The sequence below is a fragment of the Sorex fumeus genome, unplaced genomic scaffold (assembly GCF_029834395.1).
Source record: "Sorex fumeus unplaced genomic scaffold, SorFum_2.1 ptg000014l, whole genome shotgun sequence".
Taxonomy (NCBI): Eukaryota; Metazoa; Chordata; class Mammalia; order Eulipotyphla; family Soricidae; genus Sorex; species Sorex fumeus.
In genome coordinates, this window is record NW_026606071.1 from 19,988,150 (window position 1) to 20,015,367 (window position 27,218).

General features: G+C 40.6%; 1 protein-coding gene and 2 non-coding genes across 4 annotated transcripts in view; all 3 read left to right on the top strand.

Moving 5' to 3' along the window:
* NOP58 (NOP58 ribonucleoprotein) overlaps positions 1 to 14,352 on the top strand; it is a 29,123-nt gene extending 14,771 nt beyond the window's left edge. Inside the window, exons 7-15 of one of the 2 annotated variants that reach the window (XM_056111885.1) lie at positions 861 to 995; positions 2,156 to 2,301; positions 4,796 to 4,922; positions 8,894 to 9,057; positions 10,074 to 10,208; positions 10,667 to 10,728; positions 12,862 to 12,992; positions 13,696 to 13,856; positions 14,125 to 14,352. In XM_056111885.1, the coding sequence (XP_055967860.1) occupies positions 861 to 995; positions 2,156 to 2,301; positions 4,796 to 4,922; positions 8,894 to 9,057; positions 10,074 to 10,208; positions 10,667 to 10,728; positions 12,862 to 12,992; positions 13,696 to 13,856; positions 14,125 to 14,175 (1,112 nt within the window). In that variant the 3' untranslated portion in view covers positions 14,176 to 14,352. The remainder of the gene's footprint in view (positions 1 to 860; positions 996 to 2,155; positions 2,302 to 4,795; positions 4,923 to 8,893; positions 9,058 to 10,073; positions 10,209 to 10,666; positions 10,729 to 12,861; positions 12,993 to 13,695; positions 13,857 to 14,124) is intronic. The other variant, XM_056111886.1, reaches the window with a different exon arrangement.
* LOC130021217 (small nucleolar RNA SNORD11B) lies at positions 2,352 to 2,435 on the top strand. Its single transcript, XR_008792116.1, has one exon. It is a non-coding gene; the product is annotated as a small nucleolar RNA SNORD11B (small nucleolar RNA).
* LOC130021216 (small nucleolar RNA SNORD11) lies at positions 5,112 to 5,194 on the top strand. Its single transcript, XR_008792115.1, has one exon. It is a non-coding gene; the product is annotated as a small nucleolar RNA SNORD11 (small nucleolar RNA).
* Positions 14,353 to 27,218: the final 12,866 nt, after the last annotated feature.

Sequence of the window (27,218 nt, forward strand, 5' to 3'; positions counted from 1 at the left end):
CCTGGGTTTGGTCCCCAGCATCCCATATGGTCCCTCAAGCAGTGCCAGCAATAATTCCTGAGTGCAGAGCCAAGAGTAACGCCTGTGCATAACCGAGTGTGACCCAGAAAGAAGGGGGGGGGGGGAGAATATTAGGCAGTCCTTTAAAAGTAGTGAAAAATCTTGGGACCGGTGCGACAGCACAGCAGGAAGGGCGTTTGCCTTGTACGCAGCTGACCCAGGTTTGATTCCCAGCTTCCAGTAAGGTCCTCTGAGCACTGCCATTGGTAATCCCTGTGCATTGCCAGGTGTGATCCAAAAAGCAAAACTAAATAAATAGATGTAGTTAAATTCTTATGAAGGCTGGAAACATATTTGAAATTTGAAATCTTGTCCAGTTAATAAGTCAGATTTAGAAAGCCAGTACTGAGGTATTGTGTGTTTCTACTTAAAAGGTGCTGGAATAGGGAAATTCATAGAAATGTAAAACAGAAGAGGATCAGAGAGATACTACAGCCAGGAAAGCATGTGTCACCAACAGTGACCAAGATTCTATTCCCGGGCTTTATATGATCTCCTTAACGTTGTGGATCCCCACCCAACCATTCCCTCTCACTGCAATCCAAGAATACAAAACAGGTTACAAGGACTTTAGGTCAGATGTGAACGTATTATTTAACGAAGACATGGTTTCAGTTTGAGGTGGTGAAAATTCTGAAATGGATAATGTAATAGCTCTACAATACTGTGAAAGTATTTAAATATTTAGATGCCTCTTAAACATACTCTTGACCATGGCCAAAGTGTTAAATTTTATGTATACTTTACCATAATTTAACTTCTTTTAAGGTGCTTTTTTATTTGTTTGAAATCTGTTGCAGCCTTATTGGATGATTTAGATAAAGAATTAAACAACTACATTATGCGGTGTAGAGAATGGTATGGCTGGCATTTCCCTGAATTAGGAAAAATTATTTCAGATAATTTGACATATTGCAAATGTCTACAGAAAGTTGGTAAGTTACTTTATAGATTTAGGTACTGTATTTGTACCTATGTATTGTAATGTAATGTATTTGTATCCTTTGTTTACAATAATTTTTTCCTTAAACACTTCATGGAGGTTTTTTATGACTTGGGTTTTTTGAAATATAGGTATATCCTAATATCTCTTAGATTTTAGAAGCAATAATTACTTTAACTTGCATTTTTATGGCCCAGAAAACATTTTTTTGGGGGTGAGACCACACCTGACAATGCTCAAGGGTTACTCCTGGCTCAGGAATTACTCTCAGTGGTGCTTAGGGGTACCATATGAGACGCCTAGGATTGAATCCCGGTCGTTTGCGCTCAAGGCAGGTGCTTTAAAATGGTTTATTTGGAGTTTTGCGAGATATGACAGAGTTAAGGCACTTGCGTTGCATGTGACTGACCAGAGTTTGCGTCTTGGTCCCATACAAGGTTCTGAGCATCGAGCCAGGAGTATAGTCAAGTTTGGCCCCAAAACTAAAATTTAAAGACTTATTTATGGTAAATATATTTCATAGTGAAAATGTCATTAACAGGGCAACAGACTGACACGGATATCCTAGAATACATTAACACGTTGAAAGTAGTACTGTTTTCCATATTACTAGTTTTGTTAGTAGTAATAAGAGAAATCTAGGGATTGTTAATAACGTCATTAACTTGTTATGTTACCCTCCCAAGTTTCTCTCTAGCTTTAGTATAACTAACTACAGAATCTTAAACATGTTAAGATATCATGAATCTTATTTCTTCGCGTAGCTTTTCTAAATGTAATTTGTTATTTGTAGGGAGGTAGTGGGGAGGTTATCATCAAAGATCAAGCTTTTACATAGAAAAATTACTAGGGGGTTGGAGCGATAGCACAGTGTGTAGGTCGTGTGCCTTGTACATGACTGACCCAGGTTCGATTCCCAACATCCCATATGGTCCCCCAAGTACTGCCAGGAGTAATCCCTGCACTGGGTGTGACCCAAAAAAAAAAGGAAAATTGCTAAGCCAAATTTGTTCGCTTTTTGTTCTGTTTAGGCACCCTTTTGGTATTTTTATTTGGCTTACTTTTTCTTTTGATTGATGGATTTTACATAATTTGTTGAAGAGTGATTCTCTTCAATACTAACATTCCTCCTTCAATACTAACATTCCATAGGTGATAGGAGGAATTATGCCTCTGCCACACTTTCTGAATTACTACCTGAGGAAGTTGAAGCAGAGGTGAAGGCTGCTGCAGAGATATCTATGGGAACGGAGGTTTCAGAAGAAGATATTTGTAACATTCTGCATCTGTGCACTCAGGTAAAATGTACACATTGATTTGTAGTTGTGATGGTAGTGGTGCTATAATCTGATGGCTATGATGATTTAAAAATTACACTTACCTGATAAGTAAATATGAGGGTGTTCAGTCACTACCTCATCTGATGCCATCTTGATTTTTATGCACAGGGAATGTACACTAATGCGTAATATTTTGTTAGCATTGTCTTAATAAGTTACACATTCAGAGTGAATGCTCTCACTTGCCACCTGCATTCGGTGCTCTTGAGCCTGCTGTGTGTGGATTGGATCAGGATGGCTGTTGGGGATGGGCAGGCAAAGGAAGAACAAGAACCATGCCGGTTGCTGATTAGTTGCCATTTATTCAGTCTCTCCAATCTCACACACTCTTTATTCCTCCCCCTTTTTTTCACCCTTCATTCCTAGATTCTTACAGTCTTAGTTTATATAGCAATCACAGTCTTACTTTATATAATAGCAATCGCATAGGGTGGTGATACAAAGGTGGGGTTGAACATAAATCAACAAAGAGAGATAAGGCCACTCCAGGAGATTAACTCAAGGACAAAATCTCATCTAAAGAGATTACTCTGGTTTACTAGGAGATCCACTCAAGGGCGGGATTCCATCCAGGATGTGTTGAGTTCTTCTTTCCAGGATGTGTTGATTTCTTCCTTCCCAGCTAGTAATCCACTTAAAAGTTGTAGTAAATTTACTTCTAATATTTCTGGCAATGTCATTCTGTATGAGAGCACAGTAGGAGATATATCATGCTTAAAGTTTGGTTCTTCCTAAGGGTATCTGTCTCACTGATATTCCAGACCACAATCCTCAGGCCAGGTTGGTTAGTCTTCCTAACCCCAGCAGAGTACTTATGTCCAGTTACCTCTTTGGGTCATGACAAAGTTTGTCCATGAATGTACTCTTATAGTTAAGTATTATGGCACTTGACCTAACCCATTTTGATGTTAAGGTAACTCACAGCTTGCCCTGGGTCCTTTCAGCCCCTTGTTGGGACCCTGCTTTTGGGGTGCTAGGAACTAAGGGCAACTGAGTCGAAAGTACATGCCCAGGGATGAATATTATTGGGAGTCAATTAACTCCCAAGTTACAAAAGCATAATATTAACTGTCTTCCTGTGTCCTTACAGAAAGGACATTGCTTTAAGGTAAACTATGCAAAAGACATAACTTACAAAACAAGGTCAGTGTCCTTAAAACTATCTGATCTTAGAAGCTAAAAGAATCTGATTGATTAGGGAATAAAGTGATTAACTGGTTGGGGAGGAGAGCACAGAGAAGACTTCAGATAAAGGAATGGGAGTGACTTGGGAGCACTGGGATGGGTGTAACCTGATAAACCTAAGTTCCCTGAGGCAAGACTGAAAGGACAAGCCAATGTTTTCCTACACTGCCCCTTGGAGGTTTTTTGCTAGTTTGGTTTTGAGGTCATATTTAGTGATATTCAGGGGCCCCTGAATTGCTAGGGATTGATGACAGGCCTCTCACATGAAAGACAAGTGCTCCATTGTCTGAGCTACAATCCCAGCTCCCTTTGAGTATTTGGTTTTTGTTTTAGTTTCATTTGGAGACCATACTGCTCAGAGATCAAGACCAGCAGTGTTCTGGGGTACCATGTGGGCCAGGGATCAATATCTGAGCTTTCTGCAGCAAAGCATGCAGTATATCTCCAGCCCTCTTGGAATGATTTTGTTGTTTGGTTGTATTTTTTAAAAATTTTTATAGGGCGGGCTTGTTTGTGCCACACTCAGTGGTGCTCTGAGGTTACTGCCGGTGATGATCCAGACCATATGCAGTGCCACGGATCAAATCTCAGGTGGCTGCATGCAAAAGCAAACACCTTAACTGCTATACTGTCTTTCTAGCTCTAAAGTGGGGTTTTTATTTGGTTTTGTTTTTGTCTTTGTGTCCCACCCAGCCACGTGCACAGGTTAACCTGGCTCTGCCATCAAGGAATCTTTCGTGGCAGGCTCAGGGGACCTTTTGGGATACTGGGATCAAACCTGGGTCAGTTACATGCAAGACAAGCATTCTACCCGCAGTGCTATTGATCAGATACTTTGGAAATGTTTTAATGTGATACAGGTGACATGTTATGTGGGGTTTTTATTTGGTTTTGTTTTTGTCTTTGTGTCCCACCCAGCCACGTGCACAGGTTAACCTGGCTCTGCCATCAAGGAATCTTTCGTGGCAGGCTCAGGGGACCTTTTGGGATACTGGGATCAAACCTGGGTCAGTTACATGCAAGACAAGCATTCTACCCGCAGTGCTATTGATCAGATACTTTGGAAATGTTTTAATGTGATACAGGTGACATGTTATGTAGTGTAATTATTTGTTGACATTGTCTGTTAAAATCTTTATAACAGCCGATTTATAGGAAATAAAAGAATAAAGGGTGTTTTTTGAGTTGAACAGCTGCTCTCTAACAATAGATGATGTGAAATATCTTAAGGCATTGGTGATTTGCTCAACTTTGCTCTTTATGCTAGGTGATTGAAATCTCAGAATATCGAACCCAGCTCTATGAATATCTACAAAATCGAATGATGGCCATTGCACCCAATGTCACAGTCATGGTTGGCGAATTAGTTGGAGCACGACTTATTGCCCATGCAGGTGACGGTTTCAATATAATTTGTAAACATGGGTAGACTTTGTTGTTTTCTAGGTTTTTTTTTTATTTTAGTTTATCTTATTTAGGAAATAAGAGACCCCAGTACTTACTAATCTTTAAACTACAGTTATTAAAGAAATTTTAAGTAGTAAGTAGAAATAGGTGGTTGATGGGTAAGGACTAAGGACCAAGTGTTCAATGATGATTTTTGTTTGCATGCCTGATTCCTTTTGGTTAATGAAGGCATCAGTAGTCACTACCTCTTCTGAGACACTAATGATGGTCCATTGTCAGGTTATTGGGGTGGTTGGGGAGAAACTTTGAAAGCCATGCTCGGGGTCATTTTTTGGCAATTCTTGGTTCAGTGGGAGGGTCCTAGAATGAACCCTGTGATTCACAGGCCATTCCCAATGTGGTCAGGGCACCATGTACTGGAAATCAGACTGGGGTCAGGAAGCTGTGTGCCTTAACTCCTCTTTTACTCCATCTTGTTGAATTACTTTTTAATGGTAGGTTTTGAATAATCAGATGAAAGCCAAAGTATTAAATCACTACTATAAATGATTTGTAATATATTTTAATACCTAAATATAATGAGCGATAGCACAGCGGGTAGGGCGTTCGCCTTACAAGCGGCCAACATGGCCGACCCGAGTTCGATTCCTCCGCCCCTCTCGGAGAGCCCGGCAAGCTACCGAGAGTATTCGATATGCCAGACACAGTAACAACAAAGTCTCCAATGGAGACGTTACTGGGCCCGCTCGAGCAAATCGACGATCAACGGGAGAACCTTTACCTTTACCTTTACCTTTACCTTTACCTTTACCTTTACCTTTACCTTTACCTAAATATAATAATATTGTTACTTTGCTGTGCTACTAAAAGCTATCCACTTGAATACTCGGAATGACGTTTCACAGAAGATTATCTTTGTTTTTGAATCACACCCAGTGGGTGCTTGGGAGACCAGTGCCAGGGATCAGAATTATAATTTTTTATTTTATAGAGTAGTTCACAATACTTGATTCCATTTAATCAAAAACCAATCCCACCATTATTACACCTTCCCACTGCCATATTTTGGATGTTTCCATCCCGAACCCCAAAACCCTGCCCCAAAGCAGAGTAAAATAATATATTTTGTATTGTTATGAAAAACCGCTGAGAATGCTACAATAAAGTATCATTAGAGGAAAGAGAGTGAGGATTGTTATATTCGACTGAGGGGCGATTAGGCCCTTCTATAAGAGACCACTAGCACGTTGTTAGAAGTTGAGCCATGTGTGCTTTTATGTATATATCTGTTAGTATGTTTCCCTCTAAGATTGGTTGCCTTCTACTTTGAACTTCATCAAATGTGTTGTGGTACTCTTGGTGTATTTGGGTAGGATGTGTGGTATGAAGTGTCCAGGAATAGGTTCCCTGTGGAGAACGGCCGTGAGCATGGAGGTGGTTGAGTTCTGGAGGTTTTCACCTGCTGGGGCTGGATCCCTCGGGGTGGGGAGTGCTCTCGCCCGCCCCCCTCTGGAGCGCCCGGAGTGATAAACAGTCTGGCACAGGATCTGGCGTCATGGTTATGGCTCAAGGCTCCTCCTACCTTTAAAGTATGTGCTCTAGCTCTACTTTGATCCATTTCCCCTACTCCCTCTCACAGAAGATCTTATGTATTGACTACTCCAAAGTGTTCAGAAGAGCTCCTTTAGTTGAATCAATCAGACATGTATTCCTTTCAAATACCCTCAGATGCAAGATTCAGGTCGTTGGGGCTAGTTTATCTAGATCCAAAACTTCAAAGTTTAGGTAAATTTATAGCTGTAAGAGATAAAGGGTTTTGAGGGCACATACTTGGCAGGATTTAGGCCCTCTCCCCCCCATTAGCTATCACTAGTCCCTAGAGTGAACGATAAACTTTTAACATCTGGTGAGCACTTTTAGTGGATCTCCTGAACATGTCTTCCTTTGGACAAATAAAATGTGAGAATTTTATCACATGGATGGTTCCTTTTCTTTCCCTAATATTATTTCTATAAAGTTCATATTAATTTATTATGTTCATATTAATTGATTACGTTCAGTATTTCGACGCCAATCCTACCATTTTGAATTTTCCCACCGCCATTCAAGCCTGCCTGCCAGGGATATATACTAATTTATTTTCTATTACTTATGAATACCATGAGAGGTCATGAAGCCACAATAGTGGCCTTGCACTTCTGGAATTCTAAAATTGTAAATGGTTGGGGTCCAAAGACATCTCTGTAAGGAACTAATCCATTTTGAGATTTATTTAGGAGTCTCTGGATCAAGGCTACTGATGTGCTGAGATGGTGCCCAGAGGCAGATGGTGGATGTGACAGCCAGGGCCCCAAGTGGGCGGGGAGATGGGAAGGGATGGCCTCCCACTGCTGTCATGTAGCCTGGAGCCTAAGTCTTTGAATCTGCATACCTGAGTTTTGCTTCTGGAAGTTTATGGCCACTGTGATTTTGTCTGGAGTGGGCGGAGAGGGCACACCCACTTCATCTGAGGTACCCCAGTGGAATTGGCTCGGTATGGGGTTCAGAGAGATCTCCAGCGAACTGCTGTTTTCCTACATACTTGGTTCTACAAAGATGTCCTGACTGTTTGGTTCTTTTGTTTTCTGTATCTAAAGTAGAATATTTGGTATCAAAATAAATGTCAGCAAATGGTGATTTTATGAGGCTGAAGAGAGTATAGCAGGTAGGGCTCTTGCCTTGCACATGGCCAACTTGGGTTCTATCCCTGGCATCCTGTATGGTGTGTCCCACTCCACCTCCAAACACAAAAGAAGTGATTCCTGAGTGTGGAGCAAGAAGTAACTCCTGAGCAGCACCAGGTGTGACCTCATCCCCACAAAATGGAGATATGAGAAATACATAATAGGCACTAGGCTGAGTGAGAGTACAGACAATAGACAAGGTGCTTGGCTTGTGCATATGTATGGTCACGGTTCAGATCCTCAGAGGAAAGAATATTGTTGCCCAAGCATTGAGCCATGAGTAGCCTTTGAGGACCATTGTGTGTGGTTGTCCAAAAAAAAATGCAGGGGTAGTGATTGGGTGGTGTTTATCAGCATAGCTATGGTACCTTGCTGTGACATGCTAACAGGGTTAACCTTTGATTTGTTATAGATGTTTATTTGAAACCTCTGCCTGGATTGCTAAGGGAAAGATCATAATTGTTTAGGTTACGCAGTTTTCTTTCCAGTATCAGTTGATACGGTGGTGAATGGTTGCCAAGGGTTATCTTCCTGGCCACAGTGCTCAGAAGTCTTGCTGAGGTTGTGGGTTGGGAAGATTCCCCCAGCTCTATGCTAGGGGGCATTAAAGATGGCTTTCTGCATGCAAAATATGTGCTTGGCCTGTTGAGCTATCTGTACAACCTTTACATCATTTTGTGGAATGTCCAGAAGTCTGTGATACCTGGACCACAGACAGCAGAGATTCCAGGGTTATGTTTGGTGCATGCAGATCACTGTCACTGTCCTCCCATTGTACATTGATTTGCTCGAGCGGGCCCAGTAACGTCTCCACTGTGACACTTGTTACTGTGTTTGGCATATCAGATATGTCACAGGTAGCTTGCCAGGCTTTGCCGTGTGGGCGAGATACTCTTGGTAGCTTGGCGGGCTCTCTGAGGGGGCGGAGGAATTGAACTCGGGTCGGCCATGTTGGCTGCATGCAAGGCAAATGCCCTACCACTGTGCTATCGCTAGTGCTGCAAATTCAGGGTTCATATTTAGGCCTCACACTTATAAGGCAGGCACTTTAAACTACCTGAGCTACATTAGTGCTCTGCAGGAACAGGATATTTAGAATATTGAGACTACAAAATTGAGAATACAGAATTTTATTTACTTGGTAAATACAAAAGACTGTAGATGTTGTGATTTATTGAGGAGACTTATAAATACTAAGTATATGCATTCCTTCTAATTCCGTCTTTTCTTTTAAGGTTCTCTCTTGAATTTGGCCAAACATGCGGCTTCTACCGTTCAGATTCTTGGAGCAGAAAAGGCACTCTTCAGAGCCCTCAAGTCTAGACGAGATACTCCTAAATATGGGCTCATTTATCATGCTTCACTTGTAGGCCAGTCAAGTCCCAAACACAAAGGAAAGGTGAGTTAGTTATTTATAGTAGGCTAATTTTTTTTCCCTTTCAAACAGCTTGTTTTTCCTCCTTTGTATTATGTAATAAGTAGTTTTAATCATTGGTAAGTCCTTTAAATAAAAAGCACTTTGTAAACTGAGATTGTTATTGCAAGACCAGAGAGATGGAGCAGGAGGTAAGGCACTTGCTTTTGACCCTGGTTCAAATCTTTGCACCATGTAAGGTTTTGTGAGTACTGCTGGGTGTGACCCAGAAACAAAAACTGGGGAGGGGGGAGATAGTACCATGAGTAGGGTACTTGCCTTGCATCCTGCTGACCCAGGTTCAATCCTCGGCACCCTTTTTAATAGTCCTATGAAACAATAGGTTCTTCTCTACAAATGAGGAACTTGTGAATTAGATAAAATAGTAAATTTTAAAGCAAAGTGATGAGAGAAAGAAAAGGTTCTTTTAGTTAGCTAAAATTTAATTAGCTTGAAAAAGAAACTTCAAATACACGAAAGAAGTGTTTCTCCCCCCCCCCCCCCCCCCCCCCCCCAACACACACACACACACCTAGCAGTGCTCAGGGCTTATTCTTGGCAGGTTCGGGGTCAAATGGGATGCTGGGGATCAAACTCAGGACTGCTTGGGGGAAAGGCAAACACTAGTCATTGCACCATCTCTCTGGCCCAGTATTTGAAACTATGTTACAAGAGAAAGGGACTACACTTCTCATGAGTCTAGAAATAATGTCAATCTACCAGAAACTTAAGAAAAACATTGGAATAGTCATGTGGACCAACCCTAGATGAACTGCTTTAAGATCATTTTGTCTGCCAAAATCATTGTGGTAAGGCACTATACCATAATTTAAATATAAAATAGGTGACTTGAATTGTTCAATTCATAATACTTTGTAATTCTTCAGTTTGAAAACACTAGAATGAATAGCAGAGTGGTGATTTTCTGATAAAATTAAGAGATTTTTATATCCCAGTTTGGAATGTAATTTGAATGCCTTTGTGCTTTCATGTTCTATTAGATTTCTCGAATGTTGGCAGCCAAGACTGTTCTGGCTATTCGGTATGATGCGTTCGGTGAAGATTCCAGTTCTGCCATGGGAGTTGAGAACAGAGCCAAATTAGAGGCCAGGTTAAGGACCTTGGAAGATAGAGGGGTAAGAAACATTCAGCCTATTGCAGAATTGTTATGTATTAAAAGTTAGTAAGCTCAGCAGTTTATGTGTGCAGAGGGATTTTTATTTAGCGAACCTTTTGTGAAATATTTATATGCATTGTATTGTTTTGGTGCTTGCTGTTTGGTTTTCCTTATAGCCACCAAAACTTGATGTGGGATAGAGTAATTGCAGTTAAACTGCTTTCTGGATAAGTTGGTAAAAGCAGATTATATATAAGGAGATTATGTATTAGAAAATCATTCATAATTTGCTCTGTAATCCTCTCGAACACATATCTCACTTGCTATCTCAATGTTTCTTTACCTGCCTATTTCTCTAAAGAAGCCTGTGTTCGCTCTCAATGTCTTTCTCTCTAACCTCATATCTTCCTAGATAAGTTTCAGTAAAATCTTGCTTCACTTAAAAGAGGAAAACATTAATATCTTTTCTTCTTTTAGATAAGGAAAATTAGTGGAACAGGAAAAGCTTTAGCAAAAGCAGAAAAATATGAACATAAAAGGTGAGTATATTTGTGGTAGCACTGTCCTTCCATTATTCATCGATTTGCTCGAGTGGGCACTCGTAACTTCTCCATTGTGAGACTTGTTACTGATTTTGGCATATCAAATATGTCATGGGTAGCTTGCTTCCCAGACTTTGCCATGCAGGCAGGATACTCTCAGTAGCTTGCCGGGCTTACCGAGAGGGACAGAGGAATCAAACCTGGGTCAGCTGCATGCAAGGCAGATGCCCTACCCCCATGCTATCGCAATATTTGTGGTAGAGAGATGAATGGTTTTTCTAATTTAAATGTTAATTATTGACTTTTTGGGGATGTCCACCAGTGTTTTGAGGCCCTGGAGGTGGTTAATGAAGAGAGAGGGTCTGAGTATGTTTTATTGCTCCTCGGGGACCATGTCATACTCTAACCACTGTTATATCTTCCCAACCCTAATTATTGGACAAATTTTACTTTTTTCTTTTTGGGTCACATCTAGTGATGCTCAGGTGTTATTCCTGACTCTACACTCAGAAATTACTTCTAGCAGTGCTCAGGGGAACATAGGATGCCAGGAATTAAATCTTACACAGTTGTGAGGTCTTGAGTTGGGTTTTTAGCACTACTTGGGCCCCTGAGCACTCCCAGGTATAATTTCTATATAAATAAAAGGGCTAGGTAGGGGGTTTAGTAGGAGATCAGTACTAGACTGTAAAAAAAGCTGTAGCCCCAATATAATTTTCTCATTTTATAAATTTTCCATTGTTAATATATAGTGACCACGTATTATGTGTTTAGAGAGGCTACTTCTGGCACAGTGTTCAGGGCACATTTATGACAGTGCTCAGGAGACCATGTGGTGTTGGGTGTTGAACTGGGGTCCAACCATATGAAAAGCAGCATTCCTGGTCTTACATTTTCCCTAATCTTTTGTTTTTTTCTTTTTGGGTTACACTCTGCAATGCACAGGGGTTACTCCTGGATCTGCACTCAGGAATTACTCCTGGCGGTGCTTGGGGGGACCATATGGGATGCTGGGGATCGAACTCAGGTCAGCTGCAGGCAAGGCAAATGCCCTACCTGCTGTGCTATCCGGCTCTAGCCCCCCAATCTCTATTTGTGTGGGGTTTTTTGTTACACATTTTTAGCCTATAAACTAAACATCCAGGAGTCTAATAGCTTAAGAGATAGACTTCCTTTGAGTAATTGTTTAGAGTAATTGTTTCAAATATTCCTTTGACATCATACTTCAAACTTTTTAGCACATTCAGTTAAAGCAAGTTACAAAATTAAGTTCACATTTACATACTTGTTATTTTGATTTTTTATTTTTGCCTTGTTAACAATTAAGCAGCCTTTTTAGTGAATCCAATGCAGTCAAGAGGAACAATCAATATGTATCTGTTGTTTGGCTGCCTCTTCAAAGGTCATTTTATTTGTTTTTGTTTGCTTGTTTTTAAGCATTTAATTTTATTATTTACTTTGGCTTTTTGGGTCACACCCAGCAATGCACAGGGGTTACTCCTGGTTCTGCACTAAGGAATTACTCCTGGTGGTGCTGGGGGACCATATGGAGTGCTGGGACTCGAACCCAGGTTGGCCGTGTGCAAGGCAAACAAACGCCCTCCGCAACGTGCAATTGCTCTAGCCCCGATTTTTTTTTTTCAGTCAAATTTCCCGGTGTTCTAAAGCCTAATTTGTAATCATTAGTATGAGGTTTCCTCTGTTTTCCCCATTAAAAATTTCCTTTACCATAATTACCATATTGATTAATCAGTTTACCTAGCTTATCTCTTTACGTTTCAAACATGAAATTTGAAACATGAAACATTAATCTTCTTTACCTTTGGAAACTGTTAGTATTCTTAAGTTGCCTCATGATTAAAGATAACAATTTAGAAAATCTGAGAGATGATACAGGGGTAGAACTTTTGGACTTGCTTGCCATCTACATGGATTTGATCCCCAATATCATTATTTATGGTTGGTCCCCTGAACACTGCCAGTAGCGATCCCTCTGCACACAGCCAGGTCTAAACCCTGAGCACTGTGGATGTGACCTGATAAAACCTAAAACAACATAGTATATTAATGAGATATCTAATGCTATTTGCCTTAAATTTTAAGGTCTTTTTAAACTTTTGGCTTTTTCAGTGAAGTGAAGACTTATGATCCATCTGGTGACTCTACACTGCCAACCTGTTCTAAAAAACGCAAGATAGAACAGGTAGATACAGAAGAAGTTATTGAAAAGAAAGCTAAAAAACCCAAGATTAAAATTAAAGGTTAGTTTTTAATTTTTAAAGTGTCACTTAACATTGCATAATTTAATAAATATGTGTTATTTATGTAGAAGTCTTTAACCTTTCTCCCCACTTTTGTTGTGGTTGTTTGTTTTGGGGCCTTACCCAGTGGTACCCAGGGGATCATGTAGTACAATTTTCCATACCCTTCTTTTAATTGTTCATTCATACGTTATGTTTGGAAATGTGACAGCAGGTCACATATCATGTTGTAGTGCTTTCTGAGCATAGCATTTCACGTTGGATGCTTAATCAGAATGAAGGGATTTTTACATCTCGTTTTTGTTTGGGAGCGACCCCAGTGGTGCTCAGGGATCAGTCCTGGTGGGCTCAGGATACTGGATGGGGTATTGGAGAGCAAACCTGGATCATCCACATACAAGAGAGCCTTAACTTGCTGTACTAACACATTGGTCCCCTGAAAATTTTTTATAATTAAACAGATTTTGGCAATGAAAGTGATACGTTGTTGGGGGCTAGAGTGATAGCACAGTGAATAGAGCATTTGCCTTGCACGTGGCTGACCTGGGTTCGATTCCTAGCATTCCTTATGGTCCCCTGAGCACCGCCAGGAGTAATTCCTGAGTGCAAAGCCAGGAGTAACCTCTGTGCATTGCCAGGTGTGACCAAAAAAGAAAAAAAATGATACCTTGTTAATTGTGTCTTTCGAATTTATCCCATTCAGTTGAAGAGGAGGAGGAGGAAGAGGCACCGGAGGAAGCAGCAATGGTAGTGGAAGAAGAACAGGAAACATCTGTGAAAAAGAAAAAGAAAAAAGACAAAAAGAAACACATAAAAGAAGAACCAGTTTCTGATGAGGAGCCATGCACCAGCACAACTGTTATTGTATGTCTGCTTTTAATGCTAATACATTTGCTCAGACTGGAATTTTGTATTTCATTTAGATGAAACTGGCCAGGTGGATTTTAATAAAACAATTTTTATTGGACCCAGGGCCACCTTGCTCTTATACTGAGTTATATCTCACGCCCCTTATATATCTAAATTTTAATATTTTTCCAGAGTTTTTAAAAGAACAGGTATCATTTATTTTTTCATAAGGAAAAGTTACTATTCACAGCTCTTTAAAAAGCATTCTTGTGATTCTTTTCAGAGTCCAGAGAAAAAGAAGAAAAAGAAAAAAAAGAGAGATAATGAGGACTAATGGAAGGGAACCATAATTGAATTCACCTGGATACATCATGCTTAAGACTGGAAGACTGGAGAAAACAAAGTGATTAATTAATTGTGTATATTTGTCACATAGCATAAACTGCTAACTTTAATATATCATTTCTTAGAGTCTTTGTTATACAAATAAAATATTTTCTTTGTATTTTAAGGCAGTTCTGTGATCTCTTTATATTAGGTAGAAAATCCTCAGCCCTTTTTTATATTTCAGCTAGCATTTGAAGATCATTGTTTTGCTAGTTAAGCCTAAGAAAAGAGTTGTGAATGGTTGACTTGAAATGGCTGTTTGCAGACAGTGACTCCATGGATCATTTTAAGAACCTCACTGTTTCTCTTGCCTTTTTGGACTGCCTTTCATTTTTTCCTTAATATTTTGTGTTAACTAACTAAAATTGTGTTCTGTGTTTTAGATTTAAAAGTAAGTGAGCAAAATGTATCAATGTATCTTCAAAAAGAAAACAAAACTGTGGATAAAGTTACTCTTTTTTGTAGTTTTTAAAAGTTGTATCAAAATAATTACTATACTTTAGACCCTGATTTGCTTCTAAAGTGATCCAAACTGACTTTTTAAAAGGTAATGCTTTGCTGAGAGATAATGCAGCTGGTAGGGTGCTTGCCTTGCACATAGCTGACATGGGTTCAATCCCCAGCATCCCTTTATGGTCCCTAAGCACTACCAGGTGTTATTCCTGAGTGCAGAGCCAGGAGTAAGCTCTGAGCACTACTGGGTGTGGCTCAGAAACCTAAACAAAAAGGTAATGCAAAATGATTTTACAGTATAAAGATGAAGGGGGAAAAGGGAAAAGAGTAGCCGGGAAAATACAGGAGTGAGGTTATAGACCAGTACAGAATACAAAAGCTTTGTTACTGAAAGATAGCTTTTATTGTGTGAGCAGTTAATGTGATTGATCTGGTTGATGGACATATCGCAACATTCACAGGACTTAAATGTGTGTTTTTTTTTTAATCATATCTGTGTATGCTACAGGCATACACACACTGAGTTTAAGTTCTAGGCATACTAAAATACCAATTTAGTGAACTGAAGAGGTACCATGGCAGATAGGGCGTTTGCCTTGCAGGCAACTGATCTCGGATTTACCTCTGGCATCCTATATATTCTCTTAAACCCCACCAGGAGTAATTCCTGAGCACTGCCAGGTGGAGCCCAGCGGCCAGTTTAAGCATTGTCTTTCTCTTCGATGGAGGGGCGGGAGGCAATAGTAACCTTGGGCGCAATTAGAGGGTTCTTTATTCACTTAATTTTTCTGAGTAGAGGTTAGTAGGGCAAGTAAGTTTGAAAAGCTTTCAGTGGTAAGGAATATCAACTGAAACTTCAAATCACTCAGAGCTCTCCCTCCAACTCCCCCACCATACAACCCTCACACCTGTTTTTTAAATAATGCTGGGAATCAAAGCCAGGGCCTCACATGCAAGGCAGGCATTCTGTCATTAACCCTACAGTCCCCAGTCCTTCAATGCTTCAGTTTACTAATTTGAAATGTCAAACACCTTTTATAGACAGTGGTTGGTTTCCAGAAAAATTAGCAAATTTGCATAAATGTAAATTCATTTCATGTTTAGATATTTTGAGGTAACTGCATGAAGTTACATGTACACAGTAAGCATAATTCTGTAATGAAGTTGATTATTTTGCTCCCCAGGGAGATGTTGTCATTTGTATCTCCTCACAGTACCCAGCCACATTATTGATTTTTAACATAAACAGACTTTTTCCCCCAACAGCATTGTATGAAAGTGGCGCTTGGCTGTTAATAAACTATCCCTGGTTGATTTCAGTAGTCTACAGGTTTGGGAAAAACTTTGAATCTGAGTTGCCAGCTGCCCTAAGTACTGAAGTCTTAGCTGTTTAAAACACTACCTAAGGGCCAGAGAGTGCAATGGTTAAGGCACTTAGCTAGCAGACAGTTAACCTCATTAGATCTGTACTGTGTGGTTTCCTGTACCACCAGGAGTTCTCTCTGAGTAAAACCTATCTCTGGCCGCTTTTGTCTATGTGAGAAACACCAAACTTGAAGCAGGTTACAAAAGCAAGTAAACTAGTACTAGAACATCATAGAAACAAAGCCCCAAAACATTTCTGTCTTAGCTTCAGTTGATTAAAAACTCGAAAGAATGTGGTGAATCTGTCTAAACCAGGTCACCATTTCTTCTCTTTGGAGTATTTCTAGTTTTTGATGGTCTTTATGTTGTTTCATTATAAACAAAACTACTGAATACCTTTGTTTATATTCATGTACTTGTGTTCATATAGGATAAATTTCTGTGTCAGGGATTAAGTGTAAAATAGTGCCAGTATGCCTTCAAAATATTCTAATTTGCATATTAAATTCAATATTGCTAAGAGAAAACTGCCATCAGGAGTTTTTTTCGGGGGGCTACACCTAGCAGTGTTCAGGGCTTACTCCTGGCACTGTGCTCAGGGATCATTCTTGGGTGGGTTGCGGGACCATATGGGTGCCATGAATCCCGGTCAGCTGTGTGCAAGGCAAGTGTCTTAACTGCTTTTTCTATCTGCTTCTATACTGTCTGTCAAGCCCCAGGAATTCTCTAGTAGTCATTTTCTCCTCCCCAGCACCTTAGAACACTGTAGTAAAATTAAAGAATTCATATATTGGGACATAGATGTGGCTTAGTGGTAGTTTACTTCCCTTATATTTATTTTATTTTTTTTGTTTTTTGGTTCACACCTGGCAATGCACAGGAGTTACTTCTGGTTCATGCACTCAGGAATCACTCCTGGCGGTGCTCAGGGGACCATATGGGATGCTGGGAATCGAACCCAGGTCGGCCGCGTGCAAGGCAAATGCCCTATCCGCTGTGTTATCACTCCAGCCCCCTTTTCCTTATATTTATGTGAGGCCCTATGTTTGATACCCAGCACTGAATAAAAAGATTCTTGAATTTAAGTGTCTTCCCTCCTTTGTCTCCCCTCAGCCCCTCTCAGCTTTGGGCTACATTCAGTGTTGCTCAGGGCTTCCACCTGGCTCTGCTTTGGGACTACTTCTCAAGGCTCGAGGAACCATTTGGGGTGCTGGGAATCAAACCCTTGTTGGGCATGTGTAAGCCAGGCATTGCCTCTACTTTCTTTGATCCCTGAACTAAGTATCTCTTGTTTTTTGTTGGGGGCTACATCTGGCAATGCTCAGGGGTTGTTCCTGGCTCTGGACTCAGGGATCAATCCTGTCAGTGCAAGGCAAACACCCAACCTGCTTTGCTCTTTATCTAGCTCTTGCCATTTATTTTATTTAGGTTTTTGCGCTGCACCCGGCAGTGCTCAGGGGCTACTCATGGTGGTCGCCTGGGAACTATGAAGGATCAAATCCGGCTGAGCCATGTGCGAAGTGTCTTTATCTGCAATAGTCTACAGTTCCTTAAGTATCTTTTTTTTTTTCTTTTTCGGTCACACCCAGCAATGCACAGGAGTTACTCCTGGCGGTGCTCAGGGGACCATATGGGATGCTGGGAATCGAACCTAGGTCGGCTACGTGCAAGGCAAACGCCCTACCCACTGTGCTATTGCTCCAGCTCCACCTTAAGTATCTCTTAACTGGATGATTTTCTCATTCTACGTCTCAAAATTTTATAGTCAAGCTGTATAAAAACTATTCAAGATTATAGTTTTCTGCTACTAACCCAAATAGGAAAATTGAGAAAAAAAACTATCCCTTCAATGTACTACCACTGTGCCTTGGCGGACTGTCAACTAAATAATAACTAGTAAATTAGTGTCCCTACCCAAGTTCATGTAATGAATTGACAACACTCTTCTGTTTGGTTAATTAAGGAAAATTTATGGAGTCATTTATTAAGCACTTTCATGTCAGGCACTGTATGTGATGCGTATACAGATGTTAATCAACTTGAGTTTTTCCTTTATGCTTGAAAATTAAGCCGCTTTTTTTTTAGGGCTATAGAGATATACTGTGGGTAAGGTGCTTGCCATGCCTGTGGCCACTCAGGTTCACATCTTATCCCCTGAGCTTTTCTGAGTGTGACCCACAAATCAAAAAGTAAATCTTAATTTTGATGTTAATTCCCTCTCCTCCACCACTGAACCTCATTAGGCTCTGACATTTAACCACCAGCCTTGTTTGCCACACCAAACTTGAAGGGGTTAAGCCACGCCTCCTTAAAGACTATTTCTGGCTCTGTTCAGGAGTGACCCCTGGTGGTACTTGGGAGACCATAGATGGTGCTATGGTTGGCTGTGATTTTTACCTCCTGTACTATTTTTCTGGCTCCGAAAGTCTTTCTTAAAAAGCAAATAAAACTATTTCCTTTTCAATTCTGAATTTTTTACTTCTGAAATTTTTCCAGTAAGATTTTGACATTCTTAGAGAGCATTTGGAAACTTCCCCTCCGGACCAGGAACTTGTTAACTAGCTGGGAGATCTCAAGGAAGCAGAAAATTTCTGTAGCCATTACTTTTTGTATTCACAGAGAAGCTCAAATCTTAGATACTGCTGATGAAGATCATATATTCTCATCCCATTTTAATTCCTTTAGTGTTTGAAGAGGGAAGCAACACGTAGAGATCTCAATAGGTGAGAAATTGAAATCATAAAGCAAGCCATAAAGAGAGATTTGAGTTTATGGTGTATCTCATTGTACCTCATCTTTCCTTTAAACTGCTTTTGGATGTCCTTTGAGATTGGGTCACCTGGTGTACTCATCTGAGAAACTGCTGTACTACAGAAATGGAGGGAGACCATTGTGTGTGTTCTTGGGACCTCAGAATTTCTGCCTTTCTGCCCTGAGCCAAAACTCAGAGAAGGCCTTGATTTTTTAGCAGTGGCAAATGTGCCTGACTCCAGGAAAAGAGTTGGTCAGACAACAAATACATCTATTTATATCTTTTAATCTGCTGGGCCAGCAGCATACTAATAACCAGCTGGGCATGATGCAGTGGCCACAAGCAGACTGACAGGATGGGAATACTTGTGCTAGTGGTCAGAAAATAATATACATGAAATTGCTGCATGAACCAAAATGTTATATAAAGTATTGTTGCTGTCAGGAGCTGGCTCCATCACTTACTAGTTCAGGTCTTAGGACAAGTCAACGTATGCTTTCCTTGAGTCTGTTTCTTCATTTATAGAATGGAAATAATTCTGTTATAGGTGTCTAGAAAACTTAGATGAGGTATATTTATGCAAAATTTTCCTTATAAATTGAACCACAATTACTACTCAAAATCGATTCCACTTAACATTTGTTTCTGGAAGTATATAAGTAGGGGGAATTAGGGAATTTCTGGCAGCTATAACTCAACCATTTACCAGCCCCATTTTCTTATTTTTGACACACAGACCGTATTTCTCAACCTTCCTTGGCAATCTGACAGCTCTCATCAATGGAATGAAAGGTAGAATAGTACTTCACATTACTTGGAGATCTGATCATAAAAATTCCCCCACTGTTGTGCTCTTCAGCACTCCTCTCTGACACTGTCTCTATCTCTGTCTCTGTCTCTCTCTGTCTCTGTCTCTCTGTTTCTCTCTCTCTCTCTCTCTCTCTCACACACACACACACACACACACACACACAGTCACACACACACACACACACTCATGAAGAATACTCAAATGCTAGGTAGTGCACATGGTTTGCTATGTGGAGCCCAAAGATTGAGCACCAGATGGTCTCCTAGTATCTAGCCAGAAGCAATCCTTGTGGACTAATAGGTGTGGTCCCCCACACCCCCGAAATTCCCATAATTACATGTCCCTCAGCTTTGCACTGAATATATTCCCTGAATATCACTTGGTGTAGTCCCAAAACAATGACCTTTTTTTTAAGCCAAATATATTTGGTTTGAGTACCTAATGTAAACACATCTTAGAGGAAGTCTTGAACAGATTTTTTTTTTAAAGGGTCACTCATGGTGCTACTTGGTGCATGACAGGGTGGTGGTCAAGGGCCGCCAAGAACACACCCAGAAATGCCATGCAGTTCCAGGAAGTAACTCAGGACCTCATATGGTAGAAATATTCTCAAGCACAGCCATATTCCCTGCCATGCCCCCCACCCCCACCCCATATTTTTTTTTTTTACTTTTAGCTCACACCCAGTGGTGTTCAGGGTTTCTGTCTGGTTCTGCACTCAGGGTTCATTCCTCAGGGGACCATATGGGATGCCAGGCATCAAACCCAGGTTGGCTGTGTGCAAGGCAAGCGCCCTACTTGCTGTATTCTCTCTCCATTCCTGAAGGACCTCCCCTTTCTTAAGCCACAATTGACATTTTTTCCCTTTTCCCTTCCCCTTGTTGCTGTTGTTGCAGTTATCAGGGGTCACAAACAAAATAGTGGTCATACACTTTAATTGCTGTGTCCACACACACTTGCTTGTGAAGCACCTGAGATGCCTTTAATAGCAGTGCCTCCAGGATTACACCCATTGTGTGTGGTCATGCCAAGGATCAAATTTGTGGTTCCACGTCCTGAAGGCAGGTGTTCTACCAAGGTCTTGCCCCAGTAGCCATAGTTTCAAAGGTTGGTAGGGAAATCTGGATTGCTGCCCTGATGAGTCAGAAATTATAGGCTGGGATCAGAGCAACAATATAGCAGGTAGGGTATTTGTCTTGAACCACATGACAGACCTGGGTTCAGTCCCTGGCACCACATATGGTCACCTGAGCACCACCAAGAGCTCAGAGCTCAGAGGAGCAATCTCTGATCACAACCAGGTGTGGCTCAGAAAAAAAAAAAAGGAAGAAAAAGAGTAATTTTAGGCTGCTTGCCTACCTTTGTTTCTGAAGTGAGTGAATACATAATTGATTAGCTTCACAAACTGTTGGCCTATGCTTGCTTATTTTTAACTTTTTTAGTATGTAGTGCACTGTTTAATAGAGTAAACTTGTTTTTAATGGTTTTGAGAAAATTTTATTTTCTTTTCCCATTTTTATTGAGGCACTGTGATTTACAATTTTGTTAATGATAGTTCCATGCATACATTATTCAAATAACACATCCACCAACCAGAGTGCCCATTTCCCTGCACCGGTGTTCCAAAAAGCTATCCCATCTTCTTCAACCAAGGTAAGCTCAGTTCTCTAGACGAATCTCTAATTCTGTTGTCTTTGGCTATTTGTTGTTCCCTCAACTGTATCTTTATTTAAAATTTTTTCTCAGAGATTCTGGATTTTTTATGACCTTTTATAAAATTCGGAAAATATTTGTTCTATTACCAAGTGTTTGAGTATTTTCCCTATTTTAATTTGTGACTTATTTTATTTTTGGTTTTTGGGTGACAGTGAGTGGTTTTCAGAGCTTACTCCTGGCTCTGCACTCAGGGATCACTCCTGGCAGCAGCAGACTTGAAGGATCATATGGGCTACCAGGGATTAAACTTGGATAAGCTTGGGAGCAAGCAAGCGCTTTACCCACTGTGCTATCTCTCTGGCCCCTAATTTTTATTTTCAGAGCACTGTGGTTTGAGAAGATAGTTGATACAATGCCTATCCTTGATTTTATGGAAATTGTTTTGTGACCAAGCATGTGGTTTATCCTGAAGAAAGTACTCTGTGCACTGCAGAAGAATGAGTAGTTAAATTTGGGGGTAATAAAGGACCCGAGATCTATATCTCTGCTACATCTATATCTTCCATTTCTTCCTTTAGGAACAGTGTTTCCTGGTTTAGGGTTTAGCTTAGTTGATCTATCCAGTAATGATAGAAAAATGTTAGTCTTCTACTAGTATTGTGTTGCTGTCAATATCTTTCTTTGTGTCAGCGTTTTTAAGTATTCTGATGGTCCACTATTAGTTGCCTATATATTGCATATATGTTTAGGAGTGTGAACTCTTGGTCTATTGATCCCTTGATTATTAAGAAATAACATTTCCTGTTCCTTATGGCCTTTTAAAATTTCAAGTCTATATTGTCTCATGTAAAGTATGGCTCCCCAGCTTTCCATTTTTTTCTGGCGGTGGGGTGGGAGTTTGTGGTCACTCACACCCAGCAGCGCTTAGACTTAGTCCTAGCTCTAAGCTCAGTGATCATTCCTGGGGGTAGGGAAGTTGGGGTTTGGAGAACCATATATGGTGCCAGGGATTGAATCCAGGTTGGCTATGTACAAGGCAAATACTTTACCCACTGTACTATCACCCTGGCCTCACACACATAGTTTTTTTTCCCCCTTTTTGTAATTTTATTGAATCACCATGAGAGCAGTTACAGAGCTTTCAGGTTTAAGTCTTGGTCATACAATGAAACACCCGTACCTTCACCACTGCCCATTCTCCACCACGAAAAACCCCAGTACCCCCATTCCACACCCTCCCCCTACCTGTGGGGAAGATGATTTCCACATTACTCTCTCTACTTTGATTACATTCAATATTTTGACACCAGACCACCATTATTATTTGGGATTTTACCCCAACACTCAGACCTGCCGAAAAGGCAACAGTAGACAATTTGTTTTCTATTGCTGGTTATGAATAACATATGATGTCGCGTGACTGCAGTGGTGGCCACGCGATTTTGAAATTCTGAAATTTTAACAATTAAATCTGGAGGGATTTCTTGCCAAAACCTGTTGGGTTCCGAGATTTGTTCTTGAGTCTCTGGGATCATGGCTGTTAAGCAGCTTGATCAGGAGCCAGACAGGCCGTTCACGGGCAGTGACTCAGGGTCTTGTTGGGGTGAGGAGGAATGGGCCAGCTCCACCCCCATCCTGTGAGGCCCTGCATGTCTCATTACTGCAGACCCCAAACTGACTGTCCAATGCCTCTGGTGGCTGGCGGCCACATACACATAGTTTTTAAATGTTGAATTCATTTACTGAATAAAAACTATATATATATATATATATATATATATATATATATATATGCTTTTTTTGGTCACACCTGGCAGTACTCAGGGGTCACTTCTGGCTCTGCACTCAGGAATCATTTCTGGCAGTATTCAGGGGACCATATGGGATGCTGGGAATTGACCCGGGTTGGCCACATGCAAAGCAAATGCCCTACTCACTGTGCTATTGCTCCAGCCCCTAAAGTATATTTTTGTTGGGCTGAAAAGATAGCTTAAGAAGCTGAGCACATGGTTTGCATGTGGAGGTCTAAGGTCAGTTTCTGACACTTAGGAACTGAAGCATTCCTTTTACACTGAGCTGGGAGTAGCCCCTGAGCACCACTGGGTGTGGCCCAAAACAAAAAACAAAAGTAAAATTTTTGTTTCTCATTTGCTTTTTGATTTTCAGAATCAATATAGCAAACAAAAGCCTAAAACCAACTAAACAAGATCAAAAGAACAGAACTGGCCCAATGAATGAGATAACCCAAAGAGCTAATGCATAGACTTTGCATGTGGTAGGCCCAGGTTCAATCCCTGACAAAACATGGTTCCCCAAACACTGCTAAATGTGCCCCCCACAAAAAATCTGTTTTTAATAAGCAAAGGATTACATGTTTGGTCTTTTTGGAGGATCCACACTCAGTGGTGCTCAGGGCTTACTCTTGGATCTACTTAGAGATCACTCCTGGCAGGCTTGAGTACTATATAGGGTGCCAGGGATCGAACTCAGGTCAGCCTCTTGCAAGAAAAGTGCTTTGCTCTATGTGCTATCTCTCTTACCCCTACACTCCATCTTAAAAGACAAAGAATTTTCTAAAACATAAAATGAAATTCAGAAAACCAAAGTAAAAGGTTAATAAAATTGGCCACATAAAAATTGTGTGGCAGGAGTCAGGGATGTGACTTATTGGTAGAGTACCTGCCTAGGGTTCAATTCTGTAATTTTTTTCCCCCTGAAGATATTATGCAGATAGATAGATAGATAGATAGATAGATAGATAGATAGATAGATAGATACACACACATATATATAAACAAACATTTGATAGCTTTATTGTCTCACTGGTTTAATTCTCAAGCCTCAAGTTTAATCACTAAGAATAAATGAAGAATAAATGAACAAATTTGGATTTATCAGTTCTTCACACATGAACCTCCCTTAGTCATCATCAGTTACTAGTTACTAGTCTTTAGATTTTAGACTGAGAAATTGCCTAATAATTTTGAACATGTTATAGTTTCATTCCAAATTTATAGCAAAAAAATCCTGGAGTCATAGAAAAGTTACAGCAATTGAATTATAACTCATTGAAATATAAATAGCTTTAACCTATTTAATATATGGGAGAAACATGATTATGAAATACTAAGTTGGGGATCAAAGGGTTATGGTAGGCATAATTTAATACTACTTCTGATTGGAGCTTAAATGATCTTTAGTAGTTTGAAAGAAATCAGAAAGATTTTAACTACTAATTCTCTACTTGTTCTAGAAGTGTTACTGTATTCCTCATAGACTTCCTCAGAAGTTTCCTCTATCTCGCATCAATTCTTATGAATAAGTTTTCTTTACTCTTCTCAAATCACAGATGTTTTCCCACCCTGTGAAATCTAGCTAGTAGCTGGCTAGAGCTTTATTGCAATTGTGTTCTTCTGAAGGAAATCCTTTTTTTATCTGCCAGGAATTTCAGGCTCCAAACTGGGGGAGGGTTGGGGGGGTTGGCACACTGCCAGGTCATTGCCTTTAGCCATCTGCAGGCGACTGGCTGGAGCCCAAGGGGTAAAAACCATAGCCTCCCAGGACTGGAAGGGACAGACTTTCAGGGTTCCTGGGGAGGGTAAGACCAGTTATTTTTCTTCTAAACCACAGCCTAGACTAACTTCTTTGCCTTCCAAAATGAAAATTCATCTAAGCTCTGCTGACCACATATCCCAGTGTTAAAAACAGTGTCATAAAACCTTTCCTTTCATCTAAGCCAGATGGTGAACTTTTGGCAAACTTCACTTGCAAAGGACCAGTAAGTATTTTAAACTTCACAGGCCATATACGTTCTATTTCATTACTTAGTTTTGACATTGTGGTGCGAAAAGTCATAAGTAATAAGATGCCTCTACAAATGAATGTGGCAGAGTTTCAATAAAACCTTATTTATGAGACTTGTAAAAATATGACAGTAGCTTTTAGAATATAGTTAACTAGAATATAGTTAACTAACTGAAAAATATAAAGTACACAATTGTTATTTTAAATAAGTAAATATTTTTATAATTCCTGCTTTGATAATATGGTGAATAAAGTAAAGTAAGTAAAGGCCCTCCCGTTGATCATCGATTTGCTCGAGCGGGCCCAGTAACGTCTCCATTGGAGACTTTGTTGTTACTGTGTCTGGCATATCGAATACTCTCGGTAGCTTGCCGGGCTCTCCGAATATTGATATATATGTTTACATAACAATTACGTAATCAAAAGAGTACTAAAAGTATAAAGCAAAGCAAAATTCAACAAGGAAAGAAACTTCTTTGGGGGCTAGAGAGATAATACAGCAGGTAGGCATTTGCCTTGCACACAGCTGCCCTGAGTTTGATCCCTAGTACCCCAATGGTTCCTGGAACCCACCAAGAGTGATCCCTGAGTGCAGAGCCAAGAGTAATACCTCAACACAGCCAGGTGTACCCCAAAAACAAAACAAAAAAGGTTTTTTTGTTTTGAGGGGCTAAGGGAAGTGTGGTATGTCCCCAAGCAGTGCTCAGGAGGTCCTGGGTCTTTTGTGTGGGTCAGCAGTTCAATGTGAGGATGTGGCACTGCTCAGACTCTGATCTATCAGGGCCACCTCATTGGTTCTTGCGGGCCTCTTGGGTCATTCTTGAAGTGTACGGGGGCCTTCAGGATTGCACCCAGTCAATCTCAAGGGACTGTCTGGTGCTGGGGATCAGAGGAGGGTCAGCCTCAGTTGTCTTAACTCCTAAACTAGCTTTCTGGTCCTTTTTTGGGGAGTCACGGTCACGATCATGATCATCCTGTTGTTCGTCGATTGCCTCGAGCAGGCACCAGTAACGTCTCCTTTCTAGCCCTAGATTTTAAAAAGTGGCATATTCAAGGCTTTTTCAGAGTTAGAAGAATGAGACCCGTCATTGTTACTGGTTGGCATATTGGGTACGCCACGGGGAGTTTGCCAGACTCTGCTGTGTAGGCAGGTTACATTCGGTAGCCTGCCAGGTTGTCCAAAGTAAGAATGAGATAATAAGATGTCGCTTCCAGGAGCTGGGTTTTATAGTCTCTGGGTCTTGGCCGTTGATGAGATTACACGGCGCCAGGGGGCCAGTTGGTGGGTGTGACCCCTGCCTACTGGAAGATGGAGGATCTGGGTGGAAGATGTTCAGCCCCGATCCGAGCAGGCTTGGAGATCTCAGCCCCCGGGAGTGGGACTGTTATTTGATTTTAACCACCATGAGGCACATTTTACAGTATTGTCGATGGTAGGATTTCATGCTACAACAGTCCAGTGACACACAAACCACCAGAGTGCATGTTTCCCTCCACCATTGTCTCAAGGTTCCTGCCTCCCCCACTCCTACCCCCAACCCCACCCCAACTCCCCACGGCTTATTGTCATGGTTATCTCTGTTCTGTAGACCCATTCTTAGATTCTGTTGCTTTTGGCCAATTGTTTTTTCTTTACGATGGGTTTTTATATCTCACATATGAGAAAGATATTTCTGTATCTGTCCCTCTCCTTTTGGCTGACTTACTTAGCATGATACCATCCGTTCTAATCATGTTGCATCGAATTGCATGATTTCATCTTTTTCTTATAGCTAGTAGTAGTAGTCCATTTTGCATAACAACTGTAGTTTTTTTTTATCCAGTCATCTGTTTGGGGGCATTTGAGTTGTTTCTAGATTTTGGCTATTGTGAACAGTGCTGTAATGAATACAGAAGCAAAAATGTCTTTTTTGATTAGAGGTTTTGGGCAATTAGGATAAATACTCAGATGTGGGATTGCTGACTCATTCTTAGTTTTTTGAGAAGTATCTGTTATTTTCCGAAAAGGTTGAACTGATCAACTTCCTTACCAACAATGAATGATTTCTTTTCCCCACATCCACACCAGTGCTTTGTTTTCATTCTTTCTGATGAGTGCCGGTCTCATTGGTGTAAGGTGACATCTCGCTGTTGTTTTGATTAGCATTTT